Genomic DNA, 18,490 nt, shown 5'->3' on the forward strand with positions numbered 1-18,490 from the left:
TCCCCTCTGCTCCGGGCTGAGCACTTCAGCCCGGGGAGCCACTGGCTCTCCTGGCCACCCCTTGCCATGGCAGGGCAGGGGACAACCACTGGACTTGCTGGTGATTTCTCCTCCTTTCCAGCCCGAGGCCGGTGCCTATGAGACTTGGCTATGGGAGAGGGTGCCGGGGGCTTGGGATTGCTGTGAGGACCGCTCAGGGATGGGGGGGCAGCCGTGCCGGGGTGGTGGGGTGGTGGGCTCGGCCAGCAGTCTGCTGCTGCTGGGCTGCTCTGCTCTCCACCTGCCAGCCCTGTGGTGGTACCTCTGCCTCTGCACCGATGCCCAGGAGGTGGCCACCTTCACGGTGCAGTACCGGGTGCTGGAGGAAGTGCCACCTGGAACGGTGATAGGGACGCTGGCCCAGCACTTGGAAGGGGATGAGAGCGGAGAAACGGCCGACACCTTCCAGCTGATGGAGACCCCAGGGAGGTTCCCACTGCACGTGGGGAGTGGAGACGGGGTGCTCAGCACGGCCGGGCGGGTGGACAGGGAGCAGCTGTGCCGGCACAGTGATCCCTGCTGGGTCTCGTTCAACGTGCTGGCTGCCCGAAATCTGGCTCTCATTCACGTGGAGGTCCAAGTGCTGGACATCAACGACCACGCACCCCGGTTCCCCATGCCCCAGCTGGAGCTGGAGATGTCGGAGAGCGCGTCCCTGCAGACCCGGATCCCTCTGGACCGAGCTCTGGATGCCGACGCCGGCCCCAACGCCCGCTGCTCCTACGCCCTCTCCAGCAGTGAGCACTTTGCTCTGGAGGTGATCTCCAGCTCTGATGGGACCAGGCACGCGGAGCTGGTGGTGGTTAAAGAAGTGGACCGGGAGCTGCACTCCTCCTTTGACCTCGTCCTGACAGCCACTGACCAGGGGGAGCCGCCCAAATCAGGTACTGCTTTAATTAAAGTCATTGTCCTTGACTCCAATGATAACAGCCCCATCTTTGCAGAGAGCTCTTTGACAGTAGAAGTTTGGGAGGATGCTCTGCCCGGGACCCTCCTTGTGACAGTCACAGCCACTGACCCCGACCAGGGCCCCAACGGGGAGATCGAGTACAGCCTGAGCAGGCACGCTCCTCCGGAGGTGCTGAGCGCCTTCGCCATCGATGCCCGCACGGGCAGCCTCAGCCTGAGGCACCCACTGGACTACGAGGAGACCCACACCTACGAGCTGGACGTGCAAGCCCGGGACCTGGGGGCCAACCCCATCCCAGCACACTGCAAGATCCTGATCAAAGTCCTGGATGTCAATGACAACGCTCCCGAGGTCCACGTCACCTGGGCTGCTCGGGCACCTGTGCTCTCTGAAGCCCTCCCCAAAGACAGTTTTGTGGCTCTGGTGACAGCCAGCGACCCCGATTCGGGCAGCAACGGGCAGGTGCATTGCTCCCTCAGCCAAGGGTATGAGCACTTCAGGCTGAAGAAGACCAACAGCCACAGCTACGTGCTGATGACCAATGCCACGCTGGACAGGGAGCTGCAGGATGAGTACAACCTGACACTGGTGGTGCGGGACCACGGAGACCTCTCCCTGGCTGTGCTGAAGCACCTCACTATCTGCATCAGTGATGTCAATGACAATGCTCCATCCTTCGAGAAGGCCACCTACGAGGTTGCTGTTGCTGAGAACAGTGAAGCACCTGCCTTCCTGCTCACCATCCAGGCCACTGACCCTGATCTGGGTTTCAATGGGAAAATCACCTACAGCATCCCAGACTCCTCCACTTTGGGTCTGGTTTCGATTGACCCCATCACTGGGGACATTTTTGCCCTCCAAGCTTTTGATTACGAGCAGATGAGCAGCCTGGAGTTCCTGGTGACTGCAGAGGATGGTGGTTACCCCAAGCTGGCATCCAACATCACCATCAGGGTGGCTGTGCTCGACCAGAATGACAACGCGCCCGTCATCACTGCACCGGCACTGGTGGGAGGTGCAGCCACCCTCTCCATCCTGGTCAACGAGGAGACAGGGTGCTTCTGGGTGGCCCCTGGGAATGGGAGCTCCCAAGGGATGGCAGCAGTGACCAATGCAACGCTCGCATCATGCGCCAGTCCTCCCTTCCTCTTCATCATCTCAGCCAGGGACGTGGACTCTGGCACCAATGGGGCTCTCCGGTATGATCTGGTAGGTGGGGATGACTCCGGGCTCTTCATCCTACACCCTCTCTTGGGGCAGGTCTTCCTCAACACCACCAACGCCAGCAGCCTGGCGGGCAGCGAGCGGGAGCTGGTGGTCCGGGTGAGCGATGGGGGGGATGTCCCCCTGCACACCCTGGCCCGGGTCCGTTTGGTTTTCCGGCATCACGGGGCCTTCTCCAAAATCTCAGCCTGGGAGCCGGGCTGGCCGAGCCCCTCGGTGGTGACCCTTATCTGCCTGGCTGCTCTCCTGGGTGGGTGCCTCCTCCTCTTGGCTTTAACCCTGTCGATGCGTAAGAAGGAGAAGAAGGATGGCATGGCCTACAACTGCAGGGAGGCAGAGGACGCCCGCAGGCAGCAGCAGCTCAAGAAGCCCCACAGGCAGATCCAGAAGACCGACATCCACCTTGTCCCACTGCTCCGGGGCCGGCCCCGGGAGGCTGAACACCCCCGTCCCTACCAGGAGGATCTACCCCCTGTGCCGGGGGGCTCTCCGCAGGCTCCCCTCCACTTCACCCCCACTCTCTACAGGACCCTGAGAAATCAGAGGACCCAAAAAGACTCAGATGAGCAGTCGGGGACCTTCAACCCACCTGTCCTGCAGCGCCGGCCCTGCCAGCCCCACAGACCGAAAAATGTGGCCAAAGAGGCTGCAAGCCCCCTGGATGCACCACAGCACTGCAGGAGCTTGGTGAGGCCACCTCAGGGGGCTGTGGGAGAGCCCCTGCTGCCACCTGGACAGCCCTTGGGGCAAGGGGAACCTGAGCAGGCCCAGCCCCACCAGCACATCATCAGGAGCCTGGTCCGGCTGTCACTGGTGGCACTGGCAGAGCAGAGCCCCACAGGGGAGTTCTCCATGGAGTCACCCCCAGTGCAGGTAGGAGCTGCCCCTCATGGTGCCAGAGGTGTGCCATCCCCATATCCTTCCTCACCCAGGTTTTGGGGTGGTGGGAACATGCAACCTGGTGGTTTTTAGTTGGCCTCTTTTCCCAGCCCTGGGTGGAGGTGCCCCAACAGTCAGGGGTGGGAAGGGTGGAACAGTCAGACCACCATGGGCAGGGTCTCTCCATGCCCACCAGGATGCCCAGCGAGCTGGGGTGGATGATGGTTGTCACATGGGGAAAGGGACAACCCGTGATCACTTCCCAGGGGGAACACGTGGGCAGGGGAAGTGCAGGGGCCAGGTGGGCCACCCGGCCCCTTGTTTTTCCCCCCTCGTGGGGATGCTGAACCATCTGCAGGAGGAGGAAACGCTATAAAAAGGCTGGAGGGGGGCTGGAGGGGACGTCCTGGCAGGAAGCAGCTTGAGTGGCCATCACTGGGGCTCAACAGGCTTTTCCTGCCTTCCAGCAAATCTCCCAGCTGCTCTCCCTGCTGCACCAGGGCCAGTTCCAGCCCAAAACAAACCACAGGGGAAACAAATACACAGCCAAGAACGGCAGCAGGTAAGACCACCTCTCAACCCTCACCCTGTGTCCCTCTGCTTCAGCCTCACTGGCCCTAAGAGCCTCCAGAGGCAGGAGACACCAGGGCAGCAGACACACAAGGCAAAACCTCACCCCTTGTTTTGTGGCCTGAATTTGGGGACATGGGTCCTCCCTTCGGGGGATGGCTGTGCTCAGGTCCTGTCTCCTCACTGGTATCCAGCTGCCTTCTCCATGAGAAGAGGAAATGGTCTCAGGTTATGCCAGGGGAGGTTTAGAAGACAACCTCACTGAAAGTGTAATTAAACACTGGCACAGGCTGCCCAGGGAGGTGGTTCAGTCACTGTCCCTGGAGACATTTTAAAGATGTCTGGAGGTGTAGATGTGGTGCTGAGAGACATGGTTTAAGCACTGAACTTGGTAGAATTCATTTAATGGTTGCTAGAATTAGGTTATGGTTAGACTCAATGATCTTACAGGTTTTTTTCCAGCCAGAATGATTCTGTGGTAGGGCTGCTTTTTGCCTTCTTCCTGGGTCACCTTTGGTGAGCACTTCTGAGCACAGAGGGTCCTCGCTCTGGAGGCAGCAGCACAAGGATTAATATTTTTTATGGCTTTGAGCACTTCCTCACAGGTGCTGTTGCCTGGTGACATGAGTTTAGGGCATTTGTTCCCAGGCCAGGAGGCTGGGAAGGGGTGGAGTGGGCAGGGACATCCCAGTTGTGTGCTGAAGATGTTCCCAGTGACAAACTTGATGGTGTTCCCATTAAATTAGGCTGCTGACATCTCTGGGTGAATGCTCCTGGGGGTGCCAGGGCTTCATCTCTGCTCCATCGTGTCACTCCTGTCTCCCCCTGCCCAGGCCATGGGCAGACACAGCTTTCTCACCATCATCTCCATCTGTTGAAGAAGGGAGGGAGAGCTGCTCTGGGAGCTGGCTGGGCTCTGATGCCTCTTGTCTGGTCCTGCTCATGGGCAGAGCTGGCAGCTCCCTGTTTGCTCCCTGCAGAAGGATAAAAATAAAAACCTTTTTGGGCAAGAAATGTGGTGCAGCACCCAGCTGGAGACCAGTTTTCAGAGCCTCCTGACCCCACTGCTTTTGTTCATGTTTGTTGTTTTGGGTTATTTTTTTTCCTAAAAGCCCAGGAAACTCCCTAATGGCTGGGGCCTAAAAGCATTATTCCTCCGGTGCTGTGGATGATGCACCAGGAGGATGCCCACACCCCTCCATTGGGTCATTTTTTGGGGAATGAGGACAACACCCTTCAAAACAGTGGGTGGGGCAGAGTGATGCTGGGGGTTTGAAGCCTGACAGCAGTGTTCTGACCCCTCCCCAGGGCTGCAGGGCTGGACACCGACTGCCTGAGCACGAAGGACAGCGGGCACGGCGAGAGCGAGGCTGAGGACAGGGACTCTGAGAGTGGCTTTGAGCTCTCTGTGCAGCAGCTGGTGGGAGAGGAGCTGGAGACCCTGCTGGAGCCACAAGCAGGTGAGGTGGCCTTGCTGCTGGGAGCACGATGGGGCTGGTGGCAGGGCTCCAGCAGAGAAAGCTCCTCAGATAACACACTAAACCCCTTCAGATGATAGAACTGGCTGGCCTGCAGCAAGCAAGCCAGGGGACGTCTCATCTCCTAGGGTGGCTCTGACAGTGGCAGATGCTCAGGGCAGCAGGTAGGGACCAGGCAGTTTATAGCAAAGGGACTTGCTGAGCTTTGTGCTGGAATTTTTTCATGTGTTTAATCTTGATAGATCTTCCGTCCCATAGATGTATGTGCTGCTGTTGAACTGGTTTGAGAGGCTGAGCCCTCTTGTTGCATAGAGGTGAAGTCCAGTTTAACTGTGCACCATAGGAACCACTCCCCATGCTGACCTGAGACCCCTTTGTTTCATGGTCTCCTAGTCCATGCAGAGTAAGAACAGTAAGGAACTGTCCTTGTCAAGCTCCTCAGAATGTTACAGACCCTTTGAGCCTCATCAGGTACCTCTTTCCTACCAGGCTGAACTCATCCAGTCTCATCTCCTGTGACCAGCCTGTTACTAATTTTACCTTATCTTTATTGAGATGTGGTGACCAGAGTTGTGCCCAGTGGTTGGGCTACATCTGCACTGCTGGTATAAGGAGGTCCTTTAGCTTGCATCATCCCTCTCCTGCCTAAGCTCCCTCTGATCTCTGTTACCAAACTGTTCATGGAGACTTCAAACCCCTCCTCTGCGTGCTGGGAGAGTCATCAGTACATGCTGTGTTGTTGCCCATGACAATTATCCCGTGGTTGGTGACACAGAAATCTAGCAGCCACTTTTATGTCACAGCCTTTGGTATTATTAGGTCCTTCAGTCACCCTCTGCTTTTATGTCCCTGGGTGTTTCAGTGGAGTCAAATCCAGTACCAGCCAGTTCTCTACGTCACTTCATCACCAAGTTGAACAGATACTCTGGGGCACCACAAGTTACCTCCCTTTGCAGGGAGGATTATTTATTCCTACCCTCTCTTCCCAGCTTTTAGCAGACATTAGTCCCTGACAGAACTTGGCTGGGCATTCAGGTACAGCTCAGGTCCCCTTTGATCCTGGCTTGTGCTCTTCTGCAAGCTCAGCTGTCCTCTTGGCAACCGGGATTCTTCCTCTACCTCTTCCTAAGACTCCAACAAATCAGCAAAACCCAATTCCCTGCCTTGCAGATGAAGAGCAGGGAGTTGGGTAGCTGCTGAGCCCTGTGTCTGAGGATTCCTATGGATCTGCCCACACCAGACTCACACATTTAAAAACTCCTGTCACAACTTTACCTTCCCTTCCTCTGATACCGTATTCATTTGAAGCAGTAGTTAATGAACAGCAGTTAATAAACCAAGCAATTTCATATCTGAGTTCCTCTAGCACTCCAGGGTGAATACCATCTGGGCCTGACATTTTCTACATGTTCCTTTTATTGATTTGTTCTGAAAAAAAAATCTCTTCCACTGGCATTTCAATTTGAAAGAGTTGGGCTGACTCACGTCCTGCAGCACAAATTTCTTTGTGGAGCCTCCGCAGTACCAAGAACTCATTGAGGTTTACTGCTGAGGTCCTTTTAATTCTGGAGTTGGGCATTTTCCCTGCTCTTTCTTGAAGAACCAGGCTGCTTCTCTCTGTTTGCCTTCCTGTCCTTTGATCCTAGTGAGGAGCAAACCAAGGAAAGGCTGAGTGAAATGAGCAGTGAGCTTCCTAGGGATTAAAGGTGCTGCAGTCAGGAGCAGGGAGCTAACAGGCTGCCCAGCCCCATCCCAGTAAAGTCACTGGTAGGCCTGCTGAGCAGCTCTGTCTGGATTCAGTCCTGCCCAGACAGGAGCATCCTAGGAAATCTGTGTTATGGCCAGGCATCCATGAAGTGCCACCTTCCATCCTTCTTAGATTTGATGGGAGAAAACCAAACCCTCTTTTACCAAACTGCTGGAATGTGGCAGTGCCCAGGAGTGGTGCAGGCTGAGGCCATGCTGGTGGCTTCCTGCCCATCAGTGGTGCTGGACATGACAAAAGAAGCTGCCCTGCTTCAGTGCTGAAAAACAGCCTTCCCCATGAGCCCCAGACCTTCCCAAAAAGGCAACAGAGAGCAGACGACGGAGCTGCTGGACTCCTTCCTCCTCTCCCAAACACAAACAGAGAAGTGGACTCGCATCCTGAGGGAGGGAGGAAGGAAGCCTTGCTTGGGCTCCAGGGTATCAGAGCAGCTGGCCCAGGCTGTCTGGAGCTTTGTGCTTTTCACAGCAGGGAGGGGGGAGCTGTGCAAATAATCTGTCCCGACCAACTCTCAGGTTGTGTATGCTCTAAAAATCGAGCTGTGGGTGAACTTTCAGCACCTCTATTAACACCTATCCCCCCCAGAGCCACAGAGCAGACTTTTATTGATTATAAACACAACCCCCTTGCCAAAACACCATTAAAGAAAGGCAATAAAAAGTTATTGGTCAAATTAAACGTACCTAATTATAAGGGTTTCATGGTCACAGGACCATCAGCTCACTGAGTCTCAGCTCTCTCTGCAGAGAGCAGACTGTGCCCTGCTCCATAGCTGCAGCATGAGAATACTGAGGGAATGCAGTGGTTTCTTGCTGGCTGTGGTTGTTTTAGAGCAAAAATACGGGATTTCAGCACACTTGGGAGATCTCCTAAAGAAGAGTCACTGTGACTGAAAGAAAATACAGAGACTGTAGAAACAGAAATTAATTTGGAGGCTTTGGATGCAGTGAAACCTCTAAGTGATGTGTCTGCCTTCCTCTTCTTAGCAGGTTTGAATCCCAACCCTCATCCCTATCCCACCCCAGGACACTGCTGTTTTTCAGAGAAAAAGAGATAACTATGGAGGCTGAGGAAGGAGATGTGTCTCTGCAGTTGATAGCCCTGAGCTGAGGACCACGTGTCCCAGGCTGTGTCAGGGTACTGATCATCTCTGGGAGCAGCACAAGTGGATGAGTACAGGCACTGCTTCCTCAGACACAGCCATGTGATGGTGACACCACCTCTTGCCCTCGGGACTGCTGTGCTGCCGGCTGTTTTCTTAACAGCCTTCACTTATTTGCTTTGCTGTTTGTTTCACAAACCTGGTGGTCACTTCCAGCCCCCCTGTGGCTCTTTGGTGATGCTTTGGGACTGAGGCAATGCACATCCACATCCCCCAGCCTTGTTTACCAACTGCAAAGCTCAACCTGAAAAACAAGAACCCCCGTTTCCTTCCCTGCCGTCTGATGAGGAAGCTATTCCAGGCTCACCCTGCTATGGGGTCCTTCCTTTTATTGCAAGTATATGTTTATTCATGGCCAGTTATAATCACTTCTTCTTTAGCCAGCACTATTTTAAGCCTAAAGATTTCCTTTGTTGGTGCTTATCTCCTCAGAATAATGACAGGTTGCAGTCAGATCCCCAGTGAGCATTTGCTTCCTCAGGCTAAGCAATCCCTACATCTTTTGGGTCATGTAAGTCTGGACTCACCCTTGTTTTCAACCTCAACAGTTTTCTTTGCACTTCTCTCATTTCAGATCTTCTTTCCTAGGGATGGATAATCAGATTTGGATGTAATACTCCTAATCAGGGCTCGCCAGACCTAGTAACAATACCACAGAAATATTTTCGTGCCAGCAGGGAATACCTTGACCAGCACATTGTCTGATTTCCTTTGCCCATTTTGGGGCAGAATCACATTACTGGCACATTAAGGAGCCTGCAGCCGACACCCACACTCTGCTCCCACTGCTCCTCATCTGCTTCCAATTAATGAACAGCTACTTTATAGCTCAATTTTTCGTAGCTCAGTCTTCAACCACCCAGCTGTGCATTTTATCAGCCAGAATTTCATTCTGCTCCTGTTATTATTGTTCTCACAATAACCCGTTTCTTTGCAGCCTCAGAACGGCTGCCTAGCAGCAAATTCCCACCCTAGAGATGTCCCTTAAGGAAAGGCCACTAGTGACCTTTTTTCTGTTTAATACATTCCCCCTGAAAGCTTTCAATTGTCCTCTCCCCTCCAGCCAGTCTTAAACCCTCCCTTTCTCTGCCTTTGAGAAGAATTTAGTGAAGTACCACTTGAGGCTGCAACAAATGAGAAAGCAAAGTGAGCTTAACAGTTAGGACAGAAAAACAAAACAAAACACCCAATAGTTTTAAAACAATTCTAGTTTGTTGTTTTTTATTTTTTTTAAAGCTGCTGGTTTGAACGATGCTCCTGGTAGCTTATCCCTAGACCCATTAGCAGTCAGTCAGTCCTCTCACAGCTGATTTCAGGAAGTCTCTGCATTTCTCAATTATTTTTTTTCTTTCTCCCCCCCCCCCCCCCCATCTTCTCTCCTGGGGTCTCCTCTGCTCCATGTCTCACTCACAGTTCCTGTTTTCATTCCCTGCAGAGCTGGCCCTCAAGAGGCTGACAGCTGCTGACCCAGCGTGGGTGGCTCGGCTCTCCCTGCCCCTCACCCCCAGCTACAAGGACAACGTCTTCTCCCCCGACGCTCTGCAGTCCCCTCAGGACGAGGAAGCTGCCAGGCAGGAGAAACCAAGGACCTTTGAGACCTTTGGCAAAGGTGCTGGGGCTGACTCACATGCTGCTGGGACAAGACTGGCCAGCACCTTCCTTTCAGAAATGAGCACCCTCTTTGAAATGATTTTGTCCCAGAAGGTCCAAGTCCACAATGAAACGGGCTCGGGGCTCCTGCGGCAGCTGTCAGCACGTGGGAAGAGCCTGGGACTGGAAGACACTGCTCCTGGTCTGTAGGCAGCTTGGTGGCTGTGGTAAGGAGAGAAGAATCAGATAGAGCTTTTGGGTATTTTGGGGGCACATGTGACAGGGTTATTGTCATCCATGGGACATCCATGTCTAGACTGATCAGGACAGGCATATTTCTTCCTTTGCCTCACCTCATTACATTTCTCCACGAGTGATTTCACCTTGTTTAGTTCCCTTCTACCTGCCCGTTCCTTCCTTTCCCTAGGTTTTCCTCCTCTTCCACCCTCATCTTTCACCTTACCATCCCACTCGAGTCCCCCACCAGCAGGAATGTGCTCTCCTCCCAGGACAGGCTGATCCAGGGGAGGTGTTAGACTAAGCACAGCACAAGGCAGTCAGCTGCATCCACGTGATCACAGGCTCTGCACCATGGATGATAAAATATCACAGTCATGGACTTTGCAACATGCTGCAGAGCCAGGCTCCGGGATCTCGGTTCTTATTTAAATAAAATTGTGTTTTTTTCTAACACTACCATCTCTGGAACAAGGTGCACTGTAGGTGACATAATGATTTAGCTGCAGAAAGCCTGAAATGGCAGCTCTGAAAGGGAGGTTTGCCTGTTGTCTGCCTCTGGTCCTTTTGTGGTTCTACTACTGTGAGCTTGGCGTTCTCTGAAATGCCCCAAAACCAGCACTTCTGCTCTGACATCTCTGTTCTGGCTGCATTAGGTGCCCATTCCTTCTCCATGCTCTCTTTTGAGGCCACTGGATTTTGGCACGTAGTCCTTACCCAAAAGCAGACAACAGATGGCTGGAGTCTGCCAGCAGTAACCTGGGAAAAGGGAAGCCTGAACACACCGTTCTGAAACACTCAGTCACCAGCCTCAGCCGTGTTGTGGGGTTTCACTTTGATCTGTATGTCTGTCAGCTAGAAGACAGCTTCAGGATAACAGTGTGTGGAGGAAAACCAAGCTTACAGCTCACAGGTGGGGTTAACCATGGGGATTTCCATGGAGTGGAAAGGACAACAGTGACATGAGCATCTGGAATGTGTTTGTAGGCTCTCAGAGCAGTGCATGGATGACAGGTAAGCACTGCTGGCTCGTGCACGTGTAGGGATCTTCTGAACCTGCCTGTGCCTTCCAACTGTGCTACAAAACACCAGAAGAAGCCTGGGGCATGCTGGCAGAGTGGCTGCACAGGTGACAGAGACTGAGGGTAAGCCATCACCCTCACTGCTAGCAGTGCTTATCTGCTCACGGTGGGGCTGTCACATCAGTTCTCCTTGGGCAGTGTTTTTTTGCTTTCATTTTACTGTCAAGTTGTAAAAGACCAGGCAGCACAACCCAGCAGCCATGATCTTGGGGCATCTCAGGAGTGTCCTGTTTGTGCTGCTTTTCCATGCAGCTGGAAGTGACAGCACACTGCTTTTTAGTGTGTGCACACAGGCTAAATGAGCAGGTTTCTCTCTTTCTGTTCCTTTTGGGACCAACTGGCAAAAGCAATAGAGTAACATTTCCCCAGGAAGGCTCTGTAATATCCAAAATATCCACTCTTGTATTTGGAGTCCCCAAAGTCCTTTACTGATGAGCAGTAAACTATATGGATGGGTTTTCCCCAGCCTGCTTACACTGCCAGGCATCTAATAGAAACATCTTGCTGTTTTGTTTAACAAATTAAAGGGGCTTTTGAACCAAAACACTGACAGGGAGGCAAACCCTAACTGAGATGCAGCTGTGCAAGCTACCAGGGAGGTGTCAGTGGCCGTGAGGAGATGCAGCCCTCTGGGATTCCTCTGCACCTTGGGAATGCACACAGAGGACAAACACGTGGCACAACCTCACGTCCTCCTCTGGAAAAGTTACTTTGATGTGTCTGTGGAAGGACAGTCTTTGCACAAAAATACACTATAATAAGCAGATTCAAAAAGGAGACAAATTCCTCTTGCTTGGTTCAACTTCCTGATTCTGCAAACTGCTTTCAGCCACCCCCCACTCAATCCTTACACCCCCCTCCTGTCCTGACCCATGCGTAAGCATGGTGTGGATTATCACAGTATAGGAAATCCACCCGAGGAATTTCCTGCTAATTGTATCCTGCTTGATAAAGGAAATGGTCTAAGAAAGTTTGGTCTGAGGAGAAAGAGAGACCAGACTAGAAGAACAATCAATCAGATGTGCTGAGCTTGGGCTGTGCCCCTCCCTTGCTGAATGGAGCCCACAGCAAGTTCAGGATGGGGGCAGTGCCTTTGTTTTTCAGAGCCTGATCTACACAAAGCCCCAGAGCACTGTGGCTACAGGAAACTGGGCAGTTTGTACAGATGCCCTTGAACCAGTTTCAACTGGTGTGGACAAATGTCTTTTTTCCGGATTCATCTGCCCCAGTGGGAGAAATCATCAACCCAGCTGCTTGCCACTGTCAGGTCACTGCCTGCTGGGAGCATCCCTTACCCACTCCAGGGAAGAGCAGCCAGTGTGCTTAGCAAACACCCACAATACAGACTTTGAAGCTAACCTTCCTCATCCTAACTCAAAGGGGTGTATGTACCCCTTGCTGCCAGAGCTGAAGGAATAACAACCTGGATGGAAGGACAATGACAGTGGTGCTGCTCTCACCAGTACAGATGGATCCATAATCACCCCACAAAACCCTGTGCCCTAAACAATCAGAATTCATTCTCTTGCTTGCTTGGTTGAGAGCAGATCAAACTGCTACCAGGGCAATGTAGAGGCAAGCCCAGCTGGTGCTGGTTGCAGAACCACTGTGGGAACAGCCTTGCAAGGAGATAAAAAGCTTCCAAAGGTTTGGGCCAGGCCCCTCACAGAGCTTGCTGCCAACATCACCCTACGGTGGCTTGTGACCCCTGCTGGGGGGCCAGGTGCCAAGGTGTGGGGCTACTGGGACTGCAGCCCCAAATCACAGCACTGTGGCAGGGGGGGAGTTTCTGTGAAAATGTAGGAGCATAAGTTCCTTGTGGGGGGGGGCCTTTAGGTATCTTTAGGTTTGTTCTCAAAGCCCTGGTGTTTAAAAATGGCTCCTGTTCCAGGAACAGAAAGCTTTGTGTCTCCACTCACTGTTACCCTGCTTCCAGAAGGGCTGCTTGTGTCACTTACCAGCTGCTCTAATGGTAGCAGTGGTGGGGCTGCAGGCACTGCAGGTCCAGTGGTGTTGCCCTGCTCCCCAGGGCACTGCTCCATCCCAGTGCCAGGGTGTGGAGCCCATCTGCACTCCAGGAGTGGGGCAGGGTGGGCTGTCTCATGTAGGTGGCCTGGAGGTCTGCAGGCACACGATGCACAGCCCAGAAACAGGGGCTCGAGGAAGAGGTTCTTACTCCAGAAAGGAAGGGATGCTTTGTTGGCACATCTGAAAGTACATTCATAAACCAAGGTATTAATGACACGTCATACTATGGGGAAATAGTGAGTTGTTGCACCTTGCTTTGTCTCCTGAGGCTTTGTTAGCTTAAGTCTCTAGACTAAGGCAAGACAAGTCTCTGCCACCCACATCTTGGAGTGCTCTGTAGAAAAGGAAATCCTGATGCTCCTCAGCTAGGGCTGTGTGGAGATCTAGGGAGGTTCTCCTCCCTCTATTCTCCCCTGGTGAGACCACAGCTGGAATCCTGGATGCATTTTGGGGCTCCCCAGTTCCAGAGAGCCAGAGATCTACTGGAGAGAGGCCAAGGGAGAGCTGGGACGATGCTGAAGGGACTTGAGCATCTCTGGTGTGGAGAGAGACTGAGAGCTCTGGGGCTGTTGAGGCTGGAGAAGAGAAGGCTGAGAGGGGATCTCTGAATGTCCATCAATAGCTGAGGGGTGGGGGGCAAGAGGAAGGGGACAATCTCTGTTCTGGGGTGCCCAGGAACAGCAAGAATGGGTTGAAGGTAGAACATAACAAGTTCCAGCTCAAGATGAGGAGAAACTCCTTGGCTGTGAGGCTGAGGGATCCCAGGCTGCCCAGAGAGGTTGTGGAGTCTCCTTCTCTGGAGCCTTTCCAACCCCCCTGGATGTGTTCTGTGTGTCCTGCCCTGGGGGATCCTGCTGGGACAGGGGGGTTGGACTGGGTCAGCTCTGGAGAGTCCTTCCAGCCCTGACATTCTATCATTCTATAATGAAATATCTGGTAAGAAGTGGAAAGAACTGAGGAAGAAAAGTGCTCCCTTCAATAAAAAGGACTTCTTCCTGCCATGGGGCCACTGCCCATGCAGCCCCAGACCCCCTCTTCCCCTGCTGCCCAGGGTACCTTCTGCTTCCTCTTCCACCACTCGCAGCCTCTCCCAGGCACTCCTGTTCCCCGCAGCAGCTGACTCTCTGTAGTGTCTCATTGCTTCTGCCAGGTTCTGCTGCACACCAAGGCCCTTCTCATAGCACACACCCACGTGGTACCTGCTTTGGGCATCCTAGCCACAGGAGAAAGCACAGCCATCAGCTCCACACCAGGGAGAAGTGACAACAGCACATGAGAGGAGAACACAGAGTCTTTAAGACCTTCTTTAAAGTTTACTCCTCTATCTTTGGTCCCTCAGTCTATATCTTCAGTCATGTAGTCTCTTCTTTGAGCACACATTGAAGCAGAATTTATTCCAAGCAAAGTCTGACTCTGCTCCTCTGTCTCTCTCCCCAATTAAAGCTGCTGATTTCCCTTTGACATCCAGGTCTGCGTCACAGGAACAGAGGAACTGCTGCCTCTGCACAGCATCCCAATTGTCTCAGGGGTCAAAGCCAAAAGGACCTGGGCAGTTTTGATTGCACCCACATCCTGATGACGACCAAACCCTGAGCACACCCAACCACAGTTACCACCAAAGCCTTGTAAAAACATCCCAAATGCCACAGAGATTCTTGCTGCCAAAGGCTGGAAGATTCCCTTTTGGCAGCATCAGGACTTCACCACCACAGTGCCCCACTGTCTTGCTCAGCCCCACCTAATTCTGGTTCAGAAGAACACTGAAACAGCAGAAATTATTTTAAACAAATACATAGTAGAGAAAAAAAGACATAAGCTGCTCAGACATAGAATTGCTGGGAATGAACTAGGAAGTTAGAGATGTCACTGCTGGTGGGTCAGGGAAGGTACAAACCCATTGTATGTTGACGTGTCTGTTGTGCACCTTGTTTTTCAGATCCAATAGGAGGAAAAGGGTTTCACAGAGAGCAAGAAAGCAGGATGATGATCCTGAGACACTGAAAAGACTGTATGGGCTAGTGGTCACAGGGACCTTCTCAGCAAAAAAAAAGCCAGCAGCCTAACCTGAAGAGTATGACTGCCAGCAATGAGATCTAAACACAGCGTTGCCAAGAAAAAAAAAAAAAAAAGTAAGTAGGTGGTAAGTTTTAATAAAGCCATAAAAAAAGAACATATTGCAAGTGTGGCTGTCTGGGATGTAGCTGGTAGGAGAAAGCGAGGAACTCAGTGAGTGGGTGCTCTGCAAAATGTTGCAAGTTTCTAGTTTATGACAGCAATAAACTTCTATAGAGATGAGATAAACACCTTGAAGGATTGGCACTTCAGTGTGACAAGAGACAGGGTTAAGTAAGTGTGAAGTGCTCCACTAGCTCTCTCTTACGTGCTGAACACCTCAAAGACAAGACCACAAGGAGAAGAGATCCCCAAATTAGCATGGCATAAGTGACTGTGATAGGCTTTGAAATCTGAAGGTCAAACTCAGTTCTCTAACCTTCTTTAATACGATTTTTATGTTCTGTGGTTGCACACAGAAAATAAGGGAGGATAAAAAGTGGTAACCAAAGTAAAATGTAGTTCTGTGAAGCGTCGTATTTGGAAGAACATTTGTCAGAGCAACAATATGAGAGAGAAACACTGAACCCGTGACATTTTGTGCCTGTTTTAGGAGCTGTCCTGGCTTGCCCCATACCCAATATATTCTTTTGGGTAACGAAACATAAATTTGTACTCCCAGGTAGTAGGAGTGTGGCTCATGGAGCCTGTCTGCCAGCAGAACATGCCAGAGAGCCTGTGCACAAGCCTGCCACCCAGGATGAGGCTGGGGTACTTCTGCAGCCAGCAGCCAGGCTGAAAACTGTTGTGGCAAAGCTTGCATGTGATGTAATGTCATTCAGACTGATCAAACTTACTGTAAAGAATTAATGAGAGAGGATCTCACAGGACTAAAAGCGAGCAACACCATCACAGAGGAAATCTGGTGTTGATAAATGCAGTGCTTATAGAAAGAAACTTGTGAGTCACTTGGGATAGGTCCCTGAAATCATCAAGTCCCTGCTCAGTGGCAGGCAAAAAGACACACAATATTAGGAATTATTGGAAAGAAATCCAGAACAAAGCAGAGGATGTCATTATGTCAGATGCCTGGCGTGCCTCCATCTTGAGTCCAGTTTTAGTCCAAGCATCTGAAAATGGTCAAAGGAGAATTAGAAAATAGAGAAAAGGCTGGCAAGCAAAATGGAACAGCTTAACTACAGGGAGAGACCAACTAAACGAGCACTCTGCAGCCTGCAAGAGAAATGACTCAGAGAGGACATTCCAAAGGGTGACAGAATCACAAGTATTATCCAGCAGAAGAGGGAATAGCTATTCATTATTTTCCATCACACAAAAGCTGGGGGAAATGATGTTAAAATGAACAAGTTCTTCAGAAAAAAAACCCCAAAAAACAACCTGGTTTTCCAGTGCAGTGCAAGATGAAAATGAGTGAACAATATTATGGTGCTGTAAAGGAACAGAGTAGTGGGATGCAGAAACCTGGCTGCAAGACATGGGATGTAAAGCTGCTGCTGCTCCAGGTGCTGGTAAGCATTCAGGAGCAGTACTATGCTGAAGTTGTGGCACTGTCCTTCAAAACAAGATAAGCCTGGGTCACTTGGAGAAAATTCAACAGCAAGCAAGGAAATTGTTTGGGATCCAGACAACAGGACGTGTGAGGGCAAACTCAAACAATGGGGGGAGGCTGAATGAAGATTCAAGTATTAAAGGCCCTGAAAAGAAAGAGTCTCTTCATCCTCTCTGTAGGAGGCAAGAAATAATGAACAGATTTAAGACAGACCCAACCAAGTTCTCAAAATGATATGGTAGTGAAAGAGTTTGACTGAAGAGGGTGTAGATGCTCCATAATGGGAAACCTGTAAAATGATTCTAGGTGAGTACCAGCACTAGTGCTGTATGGACTACTCCAACCCAACAGGGCTGTTCCTGTGTTTATGTTCTGTAGGGTCTGTGCCCCCAGCCCTGTTTCTTTTCCAAGAGGCACCAAGTCCCCTCAGTGACTGTGCAGTAAAATCCCAACCTTCGCTTCCATTTCCAAGAAATGGAAAGAATGGAATCTGCCACCTGCAGTGATCCTAAACTGAGAACAGTCATGACTTGCACAGAGATTACTCACGCCGTTCTGTGCTGCCAGCAGCAGGTACTTCAGGCCTCTCTTTTCCTCTGGCTGCAGCCCCCTCATGTAGAGCACTCCAAGATAAGCCTGTGCCTGAAACAAAACCACACGGTACAGGTCACCCAGGATTTCCCCCCTTAGATTTTGCAAGTTACTCCAGTGCTGGAATGACTACAGCAAGACAAGTGTTGTAAGTACCCTGCTTGCTGCAGAGCCTATTGAGAGAATGGGGGCCTGTCCTAAGAAAAAATCAGTCTGACATGATGAACACACACACAAAACTCACATTTTATGTACAGAACTCCACTATATGTGCAGTTACCATCACCATACTAACAGCACAAAGCCCCAGGATATTGTTTCCAACTTGCACCATGGAAGTCAGAGCCAAAGAACAGCTCCTACTCGTGAGGTGTCCGTAAGATACAGCAGATGCACTTCCTGGAACAGTGTGCTCCATGAGACACAGTCACTGCCAGAAGGACTGGTGTTCCCAACACAAGATGGCACATGCCTAAATGCATCTCCTGAAGAGTGGGAATGGAGGGCAGGGTACACAGATCCATGCAGATGAATCATCTTGAAAAGCCACAGATACAACATGAGGATCTGTTCTTCAAGCATCTCATGGAAGTTCCTCCACCAAGGCAACCTGTACTCAAGGAACTGTGAGGAGGTGAAACACAGAGCTACAATTTCAACCACAGGTCAGGTTTCCCAAGCCTATGTCTAATCTGGGAGCCATGTTCAAAAGCCCAAGAGCAGAACAGCCAGCCAGCACTGCTGACACAGCAGGTACCATGTGCAGGCAGGGCTGCCTCCCATACGCTGTCAAAACTATAAACATGTAAGAATTTTGCTTCAGTCCCAGAAATGCTGCTTTCCAGGGTGCCTTCTGGTTCAAATCCTTCAGGCAGTGCTCTCTGCTGGCTCTCTCTCCTATCAGCTCCCAGACTCACCTCTGTGATCCCAGCCTTTGCTGCTTGCTCCAGGAGACCCACTGCCTCCTGACGTCTGCCCCGTTCCCCTCCAGGTCTGTGGCGCAGGAGGTGCCGTGCGTAGCGGTACTGTGCCATGGGGTGAGAGCTGCTGGCTGCCTGCTGGTAATAGAAACCTGCCTGGAAAAGGGAGAAACACTTGTGTGAGTCAGGTAATACCTGCCCTCAAACATGACACGACTCCCCTCTGGCCAGGACAAGTTAACCTCTCTGTCTCCATCTATCAGAAGCTCCCCCACTGCAGAACCTGAGATTGTTTCAGTCAGCTGTGGCTACACCAGAGCCCTCCAACCAAGCTGCCTTCTCCAGTCAAAACTCCCCGTGTCAGAGGGGGTGGCACTGCGCCAACACCCCCCA

At 51.7% G+C, this 18,490-nt stretch overlaps 2 protein-coding genes across 2 annotated transcripts in view; one reads left to right on the forward strand and one right to left on the reverse strand.

Annotated features, from left to right (window-relative positions):
* On the forward strand, positions 1-10,305 carry PCDH12 (protocadherin 12). The gene is made up of 4 exons (XM_008503428.2): positions 1-3,046; positions 3,520-3,614; positions 4,931-5,082; positions 9,463-10,305. The coding sequence occupies exons 1-4, from the start codon at positions 200-202 to the stop codon at positions 9,825-9,827; spliced, it is 3,459 nt and encodes a 1,152-aa protein (XP_008501650.2). The 5' UTR covers positions 1-199; the 3' UTR covers positions 9,828-10,305.
* Positions 9,389-18,490, reverse strand: part of DELE1 (DAP3 binding cell death enhancer 1) — a 19,755-nt gene continuing 10,653 nt past the window's right edge. The window contains exons 8-12 of the mRNA XM_030459228.1: positions 18,095-18,253; positions 17,136-17,228; positions 14,021-14,177; positions 12,895-13,144; positions 9,389-9,839 (exon numbers count right to left, since the gene is read on the reverse strand). Coding sequence (XP_030315088.1) covers positions 12,903-13,144; positions 14,021-14,177; positions 17,136-17,228; positions 18,095-18,253 — 651 coding nt within the window. The 3' untranslated portion in view covers positions 9,389-9,839; positions 12,895-12,902. The remainder of the gene's footprint in view (positions 9,840-12,894; positions 13,145-14,020; positions 14,178-17,135; positions 17,229-18,094; positions 18,254-18,490) is intronic.

This window comes from Calypte anna, chromosome 13 (assembly GCF_003957555.1).
Source record: "Calypte anna isolate BGI_N300 chromosome 13, bCalAnn1_v1.p, whole genome shotgun sequence".
In the NCBI taxonomy this organism is placed as follows: domain Eukaryota; kingdom Metazoa; phylum Chordata; class Aves; order Apodiformes; family Trochilidae; genus Calypte; species Calypte anna.